At 43.6% G+C, this 20,514-nt stretch overlaps 1 protein-coding gene across 1 annotated transcript in view; it reads right to left on the bottom strand.

The window, feature by feature from the left end:
- Nucleotides 1-20,514, bottom strand: part of ofcc1 (orofacial cleft 1 candidate 1) — a 118,585-nt gene that overhangs the window by 51,424 nt on the left and 46,647 nt on the right. Inside the window, exon 5 of the mRNA XM_052023530.1 lies at nucleotides 11,243-11,449. Coding sequence (XP_051879490.1) covers nucleotides 11,243-11,449 — 207 coding nt within the window. The remainder of the gene's footprint in view (nucleotides 1-11,242; nucleotides 11,450-20,514) is intronic.

Raw genomic sequence — 20,514 nt, 5'->3', positions numbered from 1 at the left:
ACCTCATCATTAACATGAGAAACTTGGAGTTCTGTTGTGCCAAGGAGAATATGCAAGTTGCCTTCCAAGCAGCATTTGTTAATTCTGATGGCAAACCCATCTTCTGTATACTTTCTAAAGATCTATTCCACTGAAAAGATTGTCAGTTCCTTTTGGTTTGACAAATCTTTATAGATAAAACAAGGACATTTTTTTCTGTGAAACTGTGTTAAATATGTAAAGAAAAGAAAGCCTCTTCTCATAACACCAAAACATTGGATGTTCCTCAGTAATAATAAAACAGATATGTCAGGTTCACTTCCGAGAATGGGTTGGAGCTGCTGTTTTATTCCCTTAAGTGTCACTCAACATATTGCTTCCTATTTCATATCCTGGATAAGCTTGCATGCATCTTCATATTTTGTGGGGATATTTTTGTTTAATATATTACAGCAAAGCTACTAAGCCTGTCTGGAGCACGAATCCATAAATAATTAGCATTAATCAATTTAGTGATTATCTAACGCATTATGGGAACCGTTACTCAAAATGTGCACATGCACTAATCTGCCGATGTGAACACTGTTTAGCTGTGTTAAATTTTCCCAATTGTCTGAGGCTTTCTACCAATTTTGCATGGCATTCAAATCCTGGATGATTGAGTTGTACAAAAATTTGATCTGGCTTCATAATTTAATCACTGATAGTACACTGGGAAAAAAAATCTTGTGTCACAAGCACCCTAAAATCCCAACAAGGCCGAGGTTCAATTCTGACCTTGGGTGCTGTCTCTGTGGAGTTTGCATGTTCTCATTAAGTTTTCCTTGGGTGATCTGGTTTCCTTCCACATCCGAATGACATGCTGGTTGGTCGGTGGATGATAGGAGAGTCAGGGTGGAGTTGACGAGCATGTGAGAAAGAACGGGTGACTGGGAAATAAGTGAGAGAATGGGATTGATGAAATTTCTCTCAGAGCTGGCATGGACTTAATGGGCCAACTGGCCTTCTTCTATGTTGTAAGGAAAAATGATAGCTATGACAGACCCTTGCCTTGAAATTACTCATCACCATTTCGCTAATATTGGTGCTAAGTTTTACTGGTTTCCAATATACATTACTAATGAGAACTACACTATAAGATCACATGAGGTTAAAATATCCAGGTCATCATGGATACATACATTATTATATTTTAATTTCCTGAGCCAGGATTTTCATTTCAAATCAGGAAATGGAGAGAAATGTTTAAGTGGACTATTAGTGTAATTGCATTTCACATTCTATTTTCGGTATTATTGAAGTGTGCTGTTTAGACTCAACAAATGTGTAATTTTAGGTGGAAGTTGTTTTCAGTTAAGTGTTTGTAACTTTTAATCGTCTTGATGCAATTAACTGCCAGCAATATTGCTGAACGTATCATGTTTTTTGAGCTGTGGCTTGAATTTGTGGATGTTTGCATCTTTTAACTGGCCTTGAAGCAATTGGCAGTGAGCCTTATTTTGCCCTCCACACAAGCTATCCTACTTAAAATGAGACATTTGGTCACACCACAGCATGCAACCTGTCACAACTACTCAGAGAGAATACTCACAACAGAAAAAAAAATGCCAAGTTACCTTTATACCTGCAAGAGGTTATTCAAATTAAGTGTACAATTTAATTGTGGGATGTCAGAGTATCAGTAACATTTCAAATGTCTCATGAATATTGGTTATTACAAACATTAATTATTTTTAAAAGCAATTATTTGGTACAATGTTTCAAGCACTAATGGTATAATGCTAGTCTGTAACTCCTTGTCAATCACTATTCTTGGGTCAATTTCAACAAATTGGTTCCATCCTTAACAGATTCTTCTATTTTTAAGCAAATTTAGGGCATATTGTAAGCTTATATGGTTTAATCACCATGTGGTTTAACCTGCAGTTCATTGTAATGTTGCAATTACCTGATATAATTTATCACAGATAATTTTGGTTCATTTATGCAGTTAATATCTTCCTGTTTTTTTCAAATTCATTCTCTGTGGGTCACTTTTAATCAACTTTTAAATCCATATAAGTGCATTATCTGATCTAGGTATAGAATTTCAATGTTTGAAACTGCCTCTTATTTAAGCCTACTGTACAGATTGTTAACACCCTTGTTACCACTTACTGCCTGATACATTGCCAATTCACTGGCACTAGCTAAACTGTGTACACCAAAAAAATTGCATACTGCTAGAATGTACCTAAGGAGTGTTTGATTGCCCGTTCTTGATGGTCCATCTCATTGGTTCACATCAATTAGCAGTTGCTTACTGCCATAACATCAGAATTGGATACCTGGATCAGCTTCATATCTCGCATCTGGAACGAGCCTGTATCCTCCCTCACAGCAAGTCCCAGTCACTCTTTCCCCTCTGACTTACATTAGTCTGCTGCAGCCTCAGTACCTGACCCAACTCGAGAGTCAGATCTGAGTCAGGAGCAGGTGCTCATGAACTATTCGTGGCTATGATGTGCAAGAAGAAAATAAGAGACACAGACAGAGAAGGAGAAAGAAAGGTTGGCAGACAGAGAGGGGCAGGCTGTGTGTGTGTGTATGTATGCATATATGTGTGTGCATGCATTTGTGTGTGTGCCTGTGCACATATGCATCTATGTGTGTGTGTGTGTGCACGCACATCCACGGGTGGGTGTGTGTGTGCCTGTGTGCGCATGCTCGCAGGTGTGTGCATGCATGCATATGTGTGTGTGTGTGTGTGTGCTCATGGGATATTTGACTGCACCAAAGTTGCTACATAAATGCAGGTTGTTATTGCTTTTTAGAGGGGATGTGGAGCCTGATTCACTCCCTCTTGTACTTCATATTCACCTCTCAGTACTGCTGCTGGTCACACAATATAGGCTCAGATAAGTGATAGCACCCAGATTCAAAGTGAATGTGCTCCACAACGTGGACTGCACACCAAACCTATTCTGTTCTATACTAATACTTGAAACAAAAATACAGGCAACAAAGAAGATTCCAGATGCAAAATGCCCTCCGTAGTCTCCTGCTTGTGGCCAAACCCCTGTTCAATTTCACTAACATACATGAATGAGATCACGCTGCACAAAATAATTCATAATGACACTCCAAATAAGCATGCTGCAATCCTACTCCCACAGTCCAGTATAAACCTCCAGAGGAATGCAGCCAATTCCCTAATTTGGTTCGGCCCCAAGTTTAGCATGGAACGTCTAATGAAATACTTACCTCCCCCTAAGTTTACCTCTGCAGAGGCTCTAGTACAGACGGATGAGATTGTGAGAGTGAAGACTGAAGAATCATTTAGTTAATCTACCTTTCCTGCATTCTATAATATCTACATGCACCACATCAAAATGATAGTTTAGCTTCTTTGTAGCATAGGAAGCAAAGGCAGTCATGACAGTAAAGGGCTTGTCCAACATGCCCCCATCCCCCACTCTCACAGCAATCGTTGAGTGCAACGTGACCACAGGGCAGTACATCAACCTTCTTCTCATCAGCCAACAATGGTCCTTGGATTCTGCCAGCAAATCAATATTCCTGCTTTCTCGGGAAAACAGCTAACATAATCAAGGTCCCCTCCCACCCTGGTCATTTGCTCTTCTCCCCCCCTCCCATCGGGTAGAAGATACAAAAGCCTGAGAGCACAAATCACCGGACTCAAGGACAGCTTCTATACCACTGTTATCAGATTCTTGAAAGGACCTCTCATACAATGAGTAATGAACTCTTGATCTCCCAATCTACCTCGTCATGGCCCTTGCACTGTTTGTTTACCTGCACCGCACTTTCTCTGCAATACTATGGTCTGCATTCTGTTTTCCTTTTCACTACCTCGATGTAATTATGCATGGCATAATCTGTCTGGGTGGCACGCAAAATAAAATCTTTTCACTGTATCTTAGTACATGTGACAATAATAAACCAATACTCAGCACTCATTTCTTTACTACAGAATGTCCATTCACAGGGCTCATGGCATGTATGGCCTTATTGTGAATAATTTTGGCTTTAACTGGGCTGTGAATAATGGGATGTAGCCTGATGCTGAGGCCTCCTTCCCAGAACTATACTTCCCATCGCCTGCCCTAGCCAAACAGGCACTATGGTGATGTGTATTTACTCACCCAATCATCACATGGCCTTTCCCATGACAGGAATGTCTAAAATTAGAGGGCATAGGGCATAGAACATAGAACACTACAGCACAGTACAGGCCCTTTGGCCCACAATATTGTGCCGGCATTTTATCCTGTTCTAAGATCTATCTAACCCTTCCCTCCCACATAGCTCCCCATTTCTCTGTCATTCATGTGCCTATCGAAGAGCTTCTTAAATGTCCCTAATTTATCTGCCCCTACAACCTCTGCCGGCAGTGCATTCCACGCACCCACCACTCTCTGTGTAAAAAAACTTACCGCTGACATCCCCCTTATACCTTCCTCCAATCACAAAATTGTCGTCCTGGGAAAAAGTCTGAGGTTTGTGAGCGGGAGGAGGTTTATGGGGAAAATGAGGGGTAAATTTTTCACACAAAGCAGTACTCTCTACCTGCCTGCATGAGTGCAGCTTCAACAACACTCAAGAAGGTCAACACCATACAAGACAAAACAGCTCCCTTGATAGGCACCCTATCCATAACCATTCACTCACTCCACTACTGATGCACAGTCACAGCAGTTTGCACCTTCTACAGGATGTACTGCAACAACTCACCAAGACTCCTTAGACAACACTTTCCAAACCCACGACCTTGAGCAGCTTAAAGCACAAGGGCAGCAAAAACATGGGAACACACCACCTGGAAGTTGCCCTCCAAGCCACACTTGGAAATATATCATCGTTCCTTCACCCGTTGTTGGGTCAACATCCTGGAACTCCCTCTTTTATCAGCACTGTGGGTATACCGACACCTCAAGGACTGAAACGGCTCAAGAAGGCAGCTCACCACCACCTTTTCAAGGGCAACAAGGGATGGGCAATTAATGCTGGCTCAGCCTGCGAAGTCCACATCCCTTGAATGGATAAAAAAATAAGTTGGCATCTGGAATGACCTGCCGGAGGAGGTGATGGAGGCAGGAACAGCAACAACATTTAAGAGGCATCTGGACGGGTACTTGAATGAGCAGGGCAGAGAGGGCTATGGAACTAATGCAGGCAAGTGGGATTAGTTAGATAGGCATGATCTTAGGCATAGACATGGTGGGCTGAGGGGCCTGCTTCTATGCTGTACAACTCTATGAGTTATAGCCTTTGCTCAGCAGGTACCATAGGCCCCTTCAAGGACGACTGGTTGTGCTGGTTAATGCTTGCTCCAAAGAGGAGGTGGAGGAGGGAAGGGGAGGAATGACCACTCTCTCTATTTAGACCTAGAAATCCACATCAACGTCAGAGTCTGCCCAACATACTCAAGCCCTTGCTGCCAATTCAGGGGGAAATGGTCTTTGGTCCTTCACAAACAACAGCTGCACTGTGTGGTCTTAAGGGGCCCTCTCCCCTGATGAATGGGAAGGCTGCATTTTAAAATCATTCCCCCAACCCTACCCAACAGAGCTGGAAGTGGAGGGAGATTTCTGCCTCTGCGTGTTGAACCACTTAAAGAAAGTTCTAAAGATGGATCCACAGGGAGGAACTGCAATATCTAACCATGACGAGGGAGTGAATTAGGATCAGTACAAAGCCATTCATCCCGACTAAGCTTGGGCACGCGTGTCATTTTGAATGCCTCTGGTAATTTGGCTGACTCCCTCATCTTGTCAGCTTCTCTGAAGCTAATTATTTCCAAGCTTGATTATTGATAACCTCTCGAGAATTGGTATGTCTATTTTTGGAGGAACAGAGCAAACAAAACTGGAAAATCAGTGTGTTTCCCATTGACATCTGTTCCCTGGAGGTCCAATGGCTCAGTGGATTTTTAGCATGAAACAATAGAGGTTTTACTCCAAATACAGGTGGAGTAAATGCTTCTTTAACAGAACCGCCCACAGACAGCATTCGATCTGGATGCATCACAGCTTGGGATGGCAACTGCTCTGCCCAAGACCATCCCAAGTTGTGATGCATCCAGACAGGATGCTCTCTATGGGAGGTTCTGTTAAAGAAGACCACAAGAAACTGCAGAGAGTTGTGAATACGCCCAGTCCATCACGCAAACCAACCTCCCCTCCATCAACTCCGTCTACACCCCGCTGCCTCGGGAAAGCAGCCAACATAATCAAGGACCCCTCCCGCTCTGGTCATTCTCTCTTCTCCGCCCCTTCCATCAGACAGAAGATACAAAAGCTTGAAAACACGTACCACCAGGCTCAAGGACAGCTTCTACTCTTGAACGGACCTCTTCTATGATAAAGGTGAACTCTTGATCTCTCAACCCACTTCGTTTTGGCCCCTGCACCTTGTTTGTCTGCAGGCACTGCACTTTCTACAAAAGGAAAATAAAACAGAATGTACCATATTCTGCATTCTGTTTTTTTTTTCCTTTTGTACTACCTCTATGAAATGTTTGGAATGATCTGTCTGAATGACAGGCAAACAAAAGCTTTTCACTGTATCTCGGTACATGTGACAATAATAAACTAATTACCAATGATATGCCATCTCTCCCAACTGAAAGGAAAAGGGATGCAGGTGCATGGTGACACCCCTCCCAGAACATAAGTACAGGACTGCCTTCAGCTGGAGGACTTCATGAAGGTGACCCACCATCCCAAGCACAATCAGAGATGGACATAATTTTGCTTTCTCTCTGTGAATTCTCCAGAAGTTTTCATCAATGCACTTACAATAAGCCAAATCTTGTAAAGAAATGGAGACACAAGAGACTGCCGATGCTAGAATCTGGAGTGAAAAACAAACTGCTGGAAGAATTCAGTGGGTCGAGCAGAAACTGTGGAGGGAAATGGACAAATCAGTCCAAACAAGTCCAGATGAAGGGTCTCAGCTTGAAACATTGACTGTCCATTTCCCTCCACAGATGCTGCCTGACCCACTGAGCTCCTCCAGTGGTTTGTTGCTTACAAGGAAGTGCTGGGCAGATTTAGGGCTTTTGTAATCATGCTAAAGTTCAGAGTTGGTGGCACCTGTGTGTGGAAATGCATTCCAATAATTTGAATCTGAGATTGAGAGCTTTATCTTAGTCAAAGGTATTAAGCGATATGAAGCCAATGTGAATGGATGGAGACACAAGAGACTGCAGATGCTGGAATCTGGAGCACCAAACAATCTGCTGGAAGAACTCAACAGGTTGAACAGCATCTGTGGAAGAAAAGAAATTGTTGACGCTTTGGGTTGGAGGGAGGATACAGATCAGCCACTATCTTACAGGAAGTCTCCAGGTTACAACAGGGCTCCGTTCCTGTAAACTGTTTGTAAACTGAAGTGTCCGTAAGTCGGAAATGAACAGAAACAGCCGTGACGGGAGAGCGAGCGGGCGCAGGATAAGCAGCCATCAGCCGCTCTCACTGACTCAGTGAGTGATTGAGTCTGCGCAGTGCTCCCAGCTCTGCTTGGCTCAACCCAGCTCCAGATTATTGCGGCTCGGAGGTGGGGGTTGTGTGAAGAGAAGGCACACAAAAATGTCCCGCTCCCGTTCCCACCCGGCAGAAGATGCCTGCAGCCCCGCAGCGGCCGGCAAATCCCCATCCATCCTGCCGGTCTCCCAAATGCTCGCTCCTATGTACTGGGTGTCCATACCAACAGCAAGACAGGATTGAGGAAACATAGTCTTCTCCACTGTGCCTATTTAGCAGGATAAAGTGACTATTTTTTTGAGTTGGCCCAGCTTGTAACATTATATTGTACAACACTTTCAGGAACAGACCACCATTGGTTTTATATTCCAAGGAGATCAGGGGAGCAACAGATTAATTGTTGATGGTTCCAGAAGACTGTGTACCACAGTGCGAACCTCATATAAAATGCAGGGAATAATGTGCATTTGTCCTGTAATTTGTTGTTATATCAGGTGCACTCTGACTTATTGATGCTATAACTCTTGGGGTTTCAGATTTCATCAACATTTCTGCTAACTTTTAAAGCTAACTTTAAGGTAACCTTATCCTCTGCAATTTGATAGAACTTTTAAAAAATAAAACAGCCAGATGCAGCCAATTTTCACAGAAATCCAATGCCTCCTACACCCCACCCATCTCCTGGGAGTTGCACAGGTTTTCACCCTTAGTTTGGCGATGCCAGTTAGGAAGTCACTCATTCATGCGGATGGAAGTAAATCGCCTGGACACTGCAACTGCAACAATGGTGAAACCGCCAGCCTTTGCTATCGTTACTAGGCAGAACTCGCAGCGACTGCTGCATTTCGGAACACGGATGGTCCACTGCAGTGTAATTGCCAGTAATGTGATGCAATTCTGCAGGCTTTGAAGTTGAAATCAATGAGAACTTGCCTAATGATTTTGCACCTGTTGTAACTGCACAAAAAGAGCCTGTCACATCCTGGAAGGATATTTAAATGGAATAGAACGGCTGACGGAAGTGTTTAAAAATGCTTCAACATTTTTGAAAGTTTTTAAATGTTTTAAGTAAGTTTAAACATAGTTTGCTTTCCTGTGCCATTCATGCCAAGTCTACATGTGTCCTGGACTATTGTCTGATTGAGTCAGGCTCAACCGTGTGATGTCACGTTTAAAGTCATGAAAACAAGCCCTTTAGCCGACTATCAAGCACCCACTTACACTGATCCCATTTTATTCTCCGCACACTCCATCAACTATCTCCCAGGTTCTACCACTCTCCTACACACCAGGGGCAATCTACAGTGGACAATTAATCTACTAAGGTGCATGTCGTTGGGATACAGGAGAAAACCAGAGCACCCAGGGGGGAAACACACACGGTCGCAGGGTGAATGTGCAAACTAAACACTGACCGGCCCATGGTCAGGATCAAACCTGGGTCACTGGAGATGTGAGGCAGAGCTCTACTAACTACACCACCATCTGGGTGGCCTACAACCCGATGGCATGAACAGTTAATTCTCCATTTTCAGGTAAACTGCTCCCCCCTCAGTCCCCTTTGTCTCTTCTCCTGATCTACCCACTTCCTTCTACACCCACCCAGCCCCCCCCCCCCATCATCCTGTTTCTTTCCCCTCCTCCGTCCACTCCATCTTCCTACCACACACACACTCCTCTCACTGGATCCCTTCCTCTCATTTTTCCCATCTGCCCTCCCCACCTCCCTTATTTGACTCCATGCTCCACATTCCTTTCCTATCAGATTCCATCATCTGCAGCCCTTTGTTGCCTCCACCCATCACCTCCCAGTCACTATTTCCAATCTCCCCTCCTCCTTCTGCCTATCACCCTTCCTCACCTGGATCCACCTATCACCTGTCAGCTCTCATTCCACCCCTTCCCCTCACCTCTTTAGACTTGCTATCTCCCCTCTGTCTTTCAGTCCAAATAAAGGGTCTTGACTGTTCATTTCCCTCCGCAGATGCTGCCTGACCCACTGAGTTCTTCCAGCTTCTTGTTTGTTGCTCCAGATTCCAGCATCTGCAGTCTCCTGTGTCTTTAACTACACCACCATACCGCATTTGGAGTGGGTGCGGAAAAAGTCTTCCAGTGCTTTGTCCAATAGTTCAAGCTGTGAAGATTGCTGAAGGTAAAATGTGCAGCTTTTATCGAGGTGAATAAAGAATGCTGCTGAGTCATCACTAACCACAAAACCCAGGCTGCTGTGCTGCATCAGTTTGAATTAGCATTACCCATGGTTGTAGACACTGTGATTTTACTCTTCCATGTTATCATTAAGATGCTTTTCTGGTCTACAGTGGGTTACTAAACCCAATCTACTTTTCCTTGGCAAATCCTTGTCATTTTGTAGATCAGCTGCTGCTTAGTGGTTAGCACTCTTGCCTCTAAGTAAGAGGTTTGTGGGTCCAAGTCTCACACCAGGAAACTTAGGCTTCAAAACTTACCACGCAACCCAGGATGAGAGAGTGCTGAACTATCATCATTCAGGTGAGAAGCTGAACTGAGGCTCCACCTACTTTTTTTAAGTGAATGTAAAAAAAATCCTATGGCACTATTTCAAAGGGAACTTATCCTTTTTGCCTTGGCTATTATTGAACTCTCAATCAACATTAGTAAAATTTACAGATAACACAAAACCTAGAATTGTTGTAAAGAGTGAGGGACAGAGCAATGGACTTCAAGAGGACATAAGGGAGGAATGGAAGGATGAAGTTCCACACAGAGAAGTGTAAGGCAGGGAAAATGAGGAGAGATGATGGAAGTTAACTGCCGGAATTTTTTAAGGAGATGGAAATTGAGATGTGTTTGTGCACAAACCTTGCAGGATAACAGTGGACTGTTCAACATTGTATGACTCTGAAGCATTATACTCAGATACTGCTTGTCACTTGCTCCATTAAAGCATGTCCTGTTTGCAGCTCTATCGCTAAAGGAAACTCACAAGGTGCAACAGCTAACAAGGAGTTAATAAACTCCTGGGATCCAGAGTGATATAAATCAAAGCACCATACAAAAGCCAGGAAATTATACCAAACCAGAAGGCCCTATTCTATGAATACGTGGGATCTTGCTGTGCATATTTTTCACCATTACAGCAGGGACTACGCTCCTCTGGTTATTGGGACAGGCTGCGGCCAGGGAACGCACCACTAAGTTGCTTTGGTTCTTTAAGCAGGCCTCGGGTGGGGAGGCTCCCTGCACTCAGACAGAAACTAAACCACTCCCTTTTAATTTCTGTGTCTCACAAAGCTACAGCGCTTCCTGAAGTGCCCAGGTTCTCTCTTCTGTGACTGAGCAATTATAAAGAAATATTTGGAGGTATGGAAATTCATGACATGAAATCTGTGTGGCAGATTACTTGCTATTTACTGCCGCTGACAAGCATTGTTCTGTAACTTGATGGGTGGAGTGCTGTCATAGCATTTCAACAGTGGTGAAAGAAAAGCAAAAAACCTATAATAATTTGCAGGAGAGAATCATTATAAACTCACTACTGTTCATAAAGAGAGTGGAGATATATTGGTGAGGAATATTCTTTTGAGCACTAAAAGACAGAGTTACTTGTGTCACTTGACAACCAAACCATTTTCATGCAAATTGTGCTTTTACCAAGATACTGAGTGTAAGGGGATAGAAAATAAGGGTTAAAACTGTATGTTGAAATGCAGGCAACACGTTCGAAGCTTAACCATTTATGCTTCAATTTCAAACGGCCTTTAAATAAGATTATAAAACATATTCTCTTTAAATACCTCAACAATGGCACCACTAGGCAGCCGAAGGAAATGCCTGTACAGCTCTTGTACGCCGCTGAGGTGTACGGTGTAGATGGACACATGAGTGGTGATATCTTCCTGGCGAGGCTCCGATCCAGGGGTTTGATTCTGTTCTTGGGGTCCACAGCCATGGGACAGACGTTCGGTGAGCTCATCATTACAGATGTAGTCATACACTGCCACCTAGTGAGATAAAGAAGACCCCCCCCCAACACCCACCACCCCCCCCACACCCATATGTATTTGATTAGTCACTGTTCATAGGCACTTTGAAGCTCATTGCAAATTCTGGTAAGTTTGCAGCATGTACCTGCATCAAATTATTGTCATTTACTATTTTACATCAGGCAAGACAGCTTAAAGCACTTGGCATGCATTCCATGTAGTTATGTAAAATAAGGAAGTGGGGAGATGGTGAGTTCAATGGCTTTTCTAATGAGTGTTGCATGTCAGCGATTCCCAGGTTCAGTGGAAATGCAGTGCTTGACATAGTTTTAAAGCAACAGCGTAAATGGTGAGCCTCAATTAATAGATGTGGTCAAAGACCTTCTTCTGAGAATGTGTCATTCACATGGTCAGGATACATCATCACTGTTAGTGAGAAACTACAAATCATCCTTCCCCTGCAAATAAATATAAAAAATCTGACAATGAAGGCAAGTAATGACAAGTTAGTATTTGGCAAGCTTGTTTGATGTAGTCTTGGCTTCCAAAATTTCAAGTAAGTTTTCTTTGAATATACTGCAATTCTATAAACATATTCAATGATTAGTGCTGAAGGGTGCTAGTTGTCTGGGCTCTCCTTTCAAATGTGATGTGTTTGCAGGAGTCTATTGGCTTTTTACAAGGGGCTATTGAGGCGCCTGATAGTACACTTTCTGTACAAGTGCAGGAAGTGCCTGTGTCCTTCCTAATGGAATGAGTTCAGGGAAGATTTACGAGAATCTTGCCAGAGTTATAGGGAGAGGTTGGGCAGGCTAGGACTTTATTCTTTGGAACGTAGGAGACTGAGGGGTGACCTTATAGAGGTGTATAAAATCATGACTGGCATAGATAAGGTGAAAGCACAGTCTTTTTCCCAGGGAATCAAAATCTGGAAAGCATAGGTTGGAGGGGAAAGATTTCAAAGGGACCTGAGGGGCAACTTCTTCACGCAAAGGGTGGTGCAGATATGGAACAAGCTGCCAGAGGAAGTGGTTGAAGCACGTACAATAACAACATCTAAAAGACAATTGAACAGGTTCATGGATAGGAGAGGTTTAGATGGATATGGGCCAAACAGGGGCAAATGGGATTAGCTTAGATGGGCATCTTGGCTAGCATGGATGAGTTGGGCCAAAAGGTCTGTTTCCATGCTGTATTATTGTATGACTACTAATGAGAACACTGAGAAATAGCAGTGAATAAATGAAAAGTAGGATCAATGAAATTGATTTCACCAACAACAAAAGTGCTTAAATAAATAAAATGCTGAAAACAGGCTATACTTTGATTTGAATCCTTGTCTTTGTAAAGACTACTGTTTCAAAATAACACTCTGTACACCGTGTACATAAATTTCTGACAGAATTTCTTGCTCATGTTTTAATAATGTGTTTGCTACCTTCCCTGGATAGTTAGCCCATGTGGTTGAACAGAGGTACGAAAAGGCCACAGTAACTTTGGGTCAGATTTCACTGGCTAATTCCAAACAGAACAGACAGCATTTAACCATTTAAATCATAGGGTCACACAGCATGGAAACAGGCCATTCGGCCTACCATATCCATTCTGACCAGTGGGCACCCATCCATAACAATCCCAATCTCCAGCACTCGGCCTGCAGCCTTCTATACCTTGGTGAATCAAGTGCTCATCTAGATACGTTTTAAATGCCGTCAGCGACTCTGCTTCCACCACTCTCTCAGGCAGTGCCTTCCAGGTACACACCACTGTCTGGGTAAAAACAAGGTCCCCCTCAGATTACCTCTAAATCTCTCACACTTTATCCTAAATCTCTGACCTCTATTTTTATCTACCTCTGATATGGGGTAAAGTTTCCTGCAGTCTATCCTATCTATCCCTCATTAGCTTTCTATACCTCAATCATGTCCCCTCTTAACCTCCTCCATGCCAGGGAAAACAGACCTAGCCTCTCCAGTCTCTCCTCAAAACCAGAACAGTCCATCCCAGGCGATGTTCTGATGAATCTTCTCTGCACCCTCTCCTGCACAATCACATCCTTCCTCTAGAGTGGTGACCAGAACTGCATACAGTACTCCAGCTGAGGCTGACCAATATTCTATAAAGTTGGAGAACACCTCCTTGTTCTTGTATTGACAAATGACAGTCAGTCAACAGCAGTTTGTCCTGGCTTCCATCAAACATGCAAGTTCCAGACATTGACTGGTTTGAAGCAGAGAGTATGTCAGTCGGCTCTACTGACCAGTCCCGCTGAGACACCAACCTTTCCACTGTAGAATCAAATCTTGGATACTGTGCCAGTCATATCTAGTTCACAATGCGAGACTTCACTATTTTCAGTGGAGATCACAGGCCAAAGGATAAGGTAACAAGGGGAAGGTAAGTATTAAAAAACACTCATAGTTTTTGCAGCTGGGAAAGCTGGATGTGCGACTTTACCAGTTGTCTAAGGCTGTTAGAGATGTTTTGCGAGTGTGACCTTGTGACTGCACTGCCAGTGGATGCTGGTATGTTTTGGGCCAGCAAGATTTGTCCTTAGCATCCATGTCACAGACAAGGTGTTGGGGAGGGAGCAGGCAGCAATTCAGGGTCTGCATGATCTGGTCCATTGTGGTAACCCAGCACAAAGCTATGGAGACAGCTGATGGTGGAACAAGACCTGGGAGTCCTTGGACAACAGTCACTGAAAGCAAGCATTCAGCTGTATATTGACCTTCTTTGCAAGAAGATTTGAGTATGGAAGCAAGGATATCTTGCAGCAGCTGTATAAGACCTTGGTGAAATCATAACTGGAATAATAATTCCTGGAAGACTGCAACATCTGCAGTTTTTATTTCCAACCACACCTGGGGTTTTGCATGCAGTTTTGGTCTGCTTATCTGAGGAAAGATGTTGTCTCAGAGCTGCCATAACAAGTGTTTACTAAACAGACTCTTGGGGTGAAAGGACTGAAGAAAAATAGGGTTGGTTAGACCGACATTCACCAGAGTATAGAAGAACAAGAGTGGTGTCAGAGAAATCTATAAAGTTCTAACAGGATGGACAGAGCAAAGGCAGGGAGAATATTTCCAATGGCTGGAAGTCCAGGGATCACATCCTCGAGATCAAGTGAAGTTCCTTCACCCAGGCTGGGGAATCTGTGGAATTCTCTGCCAAAGAAGGCAGTGGAAGCCAAGTCATTAAATACATTCTAAAAGGAGGTAGATATATTTCTTAATGACAAAAGGTCCAAAGGATATGGGGAGAAGGTGGAAACAAGGTATTGAGGTGGATGATCAGCCATGATGGTGTTGGATGGTGCAGCGGGCTCAAAGGGCTGAATGGCCTACTCCTGCCCTCATTTTCTGTGCTTCTCTGTTTCTATACTTCTGCAATGTCAGCGTCTAGAACCTAACATGTCCATTTGTACTCAACAACCAAAAAACTTAGTTGTTTTTAAGCAAGTTCTGTGGAATTTATAATTCTTTTCCATGATGGTTGAAACTTCACTTAATTAGTGGGTAATTAGTTTATTTTTGCCACATGTACTGAGATCCAGTGAAAAGCATTTGTTTGTATACCATCCAGACAGATCATTCCATACATAGGTTCATTGAGGTAGTAAAAAGGAAAAGCAATAACAGAATGCATAATATAGTGCTAGAGTTACAGAGAAAGTGCAGAGCAGGTAGGCAAATGAAGTGCAAGGACCATGATGAGGTAGATTGAGAGATCAGAAGTTCATCTTTATTAGACAAGAGGTCTCTTCAAGAGTCTTATAACAGCTGGATAGAAGCTGTCCATGAGCCTGGCAGTACGTGTTCTCAATCTTTGTATCTTCTGCCTGACGTAAGGTGCGAAAAGAGAGAATGACTGGAATGGGAGGGGTCTTTGATTATGTTGGCTGCTTTCCCGAGGCAGTGGGAGGTGTAGACAATGTCAATGGAGGGGAGGCTGTTTTGCATGATAGACTGGGCTGTGTTCACAACTCTCTGCAATTTCTTGCGGTCTTGGGCAGAGCAGTTGCCATACCAAGCTGTGATGCATCTGGATAGGATGCTTTCTACGGTGCATCTGTAAAAATTGGTGATTGTCATACGGGACATCCTGAATTTTCCTTGTCACAGCATTACATGTCCTATTTATGTACAGTGTATCCTGACCTGTAATGCACTACCTGAAAGGGTGGTAGAAGCAGATTCAATATGAACTTTCAAAAGCATACTGGATCTCAGTTTAAGAAAGATGAGCAGCACAGAATAACATAGAACATTACAGCACAGTACAGGCCCTTTGGCCCACGATGTTGTGCCGACATTTTATCCTGCTCTGAGATCCATCTAACCCTTCCCTCCCACATAGCCCTCCATTTTCCTTTCATTCATGAAGCTATTTAAAAGTCTCTTAAATATCCCTAATGTATCTGCCCCACAACCTCTGCCAGCAGTGTGTTCCATGCACCCACCACTATCATGTAAAAAAACTTACTTCTGACATCCCCCTATTCCTTCCTCCAATCACCTTAAAATGATGCCCCCTCGAATTAGCCATTTTCGCCCAGGGAAAAAGTCTCCGACTGTCCACGCAATCTATTCCTTTTATCATCTTGTACACCTCTATCAAATCACCTCTCATCTTCCTTCGCTACAAAGAGAAAAGCCCTAGCTCGCTCAACCTATCCTCATAAGGCATGCTCTCCAACCCAGGCAGCTTCCTGGTAAATCTCCTCTGGACGCTCTCTAAAGCTTCAATATTCTTCCTATAATGAGGCGACCAGAACTGCACACAATACTCCAAGTGTGGTCTAACCAGAGTTTTATAGGGCTGCAACATTACCTGGCAGCTCTTGAACTCAATACCCCGACAAATGAAGGTCAACACACCATACACCTTCTTAACAACCCTATCAACCTGCGCGCAACCTTTGAGGGATCTATGGACGTGGACCTCAAGATCCCTCTGTTCCTCCATACTGCTAAGAGTCCTGCCATTAACCTTGTATTTTGCCTTCAAATTCGGTCTTCCAAAGTGTATCACTTCACACTTTTCCGGATTGACCTTCATCTGCTACTTCTCAGCCCAACTCTGCATCCTATCAATGTCCTGTTGTAACCTACAGCGACCTTCTACACTATCCACAACACAACCAACCTTCGTGTCATCTGCAAACTTACTAACCCACCCTTACACATCCTCATCCAAGTCATTTAAAAAAATCACGAAGAGCAGTGGTCCCAGGACAGATCCCTGTGGAACACCACTGATAGAACATAGATGAGTTCAAGGTTATTGAGAACAACCAGGGGAGTATAGTTGGACAATCTCCTTTGATCAAACGACCTCTTCTCTGCTCCATATGATTCTACACATCAACAAATAAATGTAGTTGGAAATAATCCACTAGGAAGCTGTGATGATATAACAATGTATGCAGGTGAACACCCACTGCATAGGTTTCACTGCATTAGCATGACAAGCTTCAACAGGCAAAAGATCAAAGCTAAGTTGAATAGTTCTGCGTACCAGCACCTTCTTAGCTCGTTGACTGCACAACATTAAAACCCTCACAACTGAAACTTCCCAACATTTCCATCATTAAAAACAAATTGTCAGAATTGCTCTGTTATGTATTCCTTTAATTCACTCGCACAGTTCAAGTCACTTCCCAGGAACCAGCAGGCCGTTGCCTTCAGACATGTGCAGAATTTCTCTTAGTCTGATGTTATGCGTGCACGCCACCCTCCCCCCAACAACTCCACCAGCCTCAGTTCTGTCTAAAGTTTGTCTCCAACTCCTAGAAACCAGGAAGAGAAATGAGCAGAGTGCTTTGGATTTCAACAGGAAGCAGGAAAAACTAGTTAGAATACAATGATTTACCAAGCAATAAAGTAAAGCACAAACTTATATCTATTAATATGGGGAAGAGAATGAGTGTACAGGAGGTAAAATCGTCTTTCTTACAACATTGTTCTATAATTCCTTTTAAAAGTGTTTTCATTATGTAGCATATAACAGTACAAAGTCATCATTTGTGTTCATTGGAGAAGTTACAGCATTGCAGAACCCATTACTGCAGGTTATTAAGCATAGATGAATTTCCTCCCCTTCAACTACATCTCCAGTCAATAAGGTAAAAGGTTTTTTTTTCCCTAGGTTTCCGTTAACCCGGTTCTGTCCCTGTTTTTTTTAAATTTTTTAAAAAATTTTATTTACAGCGTGGTAACAGGCCCTTCCAGCCCAACAAGTCCACGCCGCCCATTTTAAACCCAAGTTAACCTACCTGTACATCTTTGGAACGTGGGAGGAAACCGGAGTGCCCAGAGGAAACCCATGCAGACACAGGAGAACATACAAACTCCTTACAGACAGCGATGGGAATCGAACCCCGATCGCTGGTGCTGTAATAGCGTTGCACTAACCTCTACGCTACCATGCAGTTGTTCAAACCTGAATGAGAACTATGAGAAGTACAGACCTCTTCACTTTGCCTTTCCTCCCCCTTCAGGAAAATATCCTTTTACAACTGTCTGTCAGTTTATCTATCATCTATCTATCTATCCATCCATCTACCTACAGATATTTATGAGGTAGATCGATGACGTCAACCAACAGATGCTTGGGCCCGAGGCCATGGAATTCTCCCACTCTCTCTACCTCCTTAAGCTGCTCCTTCTAAACTACCTCGTTGACCAAGCTTTAGGTCACCTCTCCTCACATCTTACGTGGCGAGGCTTCAAATGTTTGCTTAAGTGTCATTCGAGTCACAGCACAGAAACAAGCCCTTCAGCCCACTGAGTCCCACCCATTTACACTAACCCTGCACTAATCCCATTTTATTCTCCCTACATTCCCATCAGATTCTACCTCTTACCTACACACTAGGGGCAATTTACAGTGCAATTAATCCACCACTCAGCATGTCTTTGAGTTGTGGGGGGAAACTAGAGCACACAGAGGAAACCTACACAGTCACAGGGAGAACGGGCAAACTCCACACAGACAGCAGGGGAGGTCAGAATTGAACTTGGGTCGCTGGAACTGTGAAGTAGCAACTCTACCTGCTGCCCCACCGTGCTGCCCATTTATGCCATATTAAAGAGCCTTCAAGCTAACTAAATGAACACGAATATTGCCTGCGTGGGCATTACCTCAATGACCCTCTCTTATCGCATTATCAGGGGTTTTACTGTCATTTACACCAAGAGGCTTTGATGTCTCCCTTATGACAGCAGTTGGTCTGAGTAAGGTCCTTAAGGATTGACTTCTCTCCCCCCCCCCCACCCCCGCCACCCCCCAGCACTGTACTGACAAATAGGGCAAAGATTTTCTTTTCACACTTGATAATGTGGGGAAAATTAGATTTATGGGGCTTTCCTGCAGCTTACAAAGCAAAGTGGAAAATTTCAGATAATGAGAAAATCCTTCTCTCAAAGGTGAGAAAGAAATGGCCATTTATAAGTGAACTAAATATTATAACTCAGGTCTTCAATTTAGCATACTTTTGCTAAAAGTTATTTGAGCTGACATTTTTTTGTTTGCCTTGCACTATATGTCATTTCCAATTCACAGATAGCCTATGGGGTCTCTTCTACAATCACTAATCCTACTCTAGTTAATTAATTGGCCGCAACTATCTTGTGAAGCTGAGTTCCAAACCATTACTGATTCCTTCACTGTAGCATATTAAAGGATGGGTGTTACACTACACACCATTGTCCTCCCTCCACCATATTCACCACCCTCTGACAATGAGACCTTGAACAATGCAAATCACCACTCATATTTCAGAAGCCACTTCTTAGTGATGACAGAATTGGTTACAAAATTCATCATTGCCTCAGTCGGTCATCGCAGCCTCTGGCCATCTGAGATAAAAGGTGTTTAAAGCTCAAGACCTTAAACAAGTTCCCAAGCTCATGGTCTACAGGGCACCAGTGATCCCACCTTCCTACCTGCTTCTGAGGCATGGACTAACTACAGCCACCATCTCAAAGCACTGGAGAGATATCACCAATGTTGTCTCCATAAGTTCCTCCAAATCCATCGGCCGAGGAGGTGAACCAAGATCAGTGTCCTCTCCTGAGCCACCACCCCCAACATCAAGACCCCGAGCAGAGTTCTTCCAGCTCTGGTGGGCTGGCCACATTGTTCACAGGTCCAACACCAGATTCCCAAAATAGGCACTCTACTCCCAAGTTCTGTAAAGGCAGGAGATTTACAAGCAACAGAGAAAACAATTCAAAGATGTCCTCATAACCTCCATGATGAAATGTAAAATCTAACATGTCCAATGACACATTGGAAGTTTGTCCCAAGATGCTCAAACTAGGGAGAACTTATGCTCAGATATTCAGGAGTATCTGAGCACTTCGAGGCTCCATAATGGGAGCCTGTTAAGGCCAAGAACAAACAACAGGAACAACCCAAGCAACCCGTCTGTCCCATGAAGCATCACCCATCCCTTCTGTGGTAGTGCCTGAGGATTCATCATAGGGCTCATTGGTAGAACTGTTGTGGTAGTAAGTTATCCTCAACCCCATGGGACTGCCTAAGAAATATCTCAACAGGAGTATTCCACACTGTGCCACATAAGGAGGTATTAGATGGATGACTAAAAGCTTGCCCAAAGACATGGGCTTTCAGGAGCATCTTGGAGACATGAAAGGCAAAGAGGGAGGGAACTCCAGAGTCTTGGGTCCAAGGCAGCTGCAGCCCTACCTTCCTAACGTAATGGGTAGAAATTTGTGAGTGACTGATACAGTGGAGTATGCATATTGCATTGTACATTTAAAATTGGTTTCACTGGCTTCAGTGGAACCTGAGGTTAAGTTTGGGAAGCAACAGAGCCTTGCATCTGTGGAGGAGATTGGCTGGAACTGGCAGTGAGAGGCTGGCACACTGCAACAGAGGGTATGGGGTTGGAGGAGGGATTTAGTTACCATTGAGGACATCTTCAAGAGGTGGTGCCTCAAGAAGGTGGCATCCATCATTAAGGACCCTCACCATCCAGGACATGCCCTCTTCTCATTACTATCATCGGAGAGGAGTTAAAGGAGCCTGAAGACCCACAGTCAATGATTCAGGAA

This window comes from Pristis pectinata, chromosome 9 (genome assembly GCF_009764475.1).
Source record: "Pristis pectinata isolate sPriPec2 chromosome 9, sPriPec2.1.pri, whole genome shotgun sequence".
NCBI classification, from domain to species: Eukaryota; Metazoa; Chordata; class Chondrichthyes; order Rhinopristiformes; family Pristidae; genus Pristis; species Pristis pectinata.
Note: the sequence above shows the minus strand (reverse complement) of the source record. Positions and strands in the feature narration are given on the sequence as shown.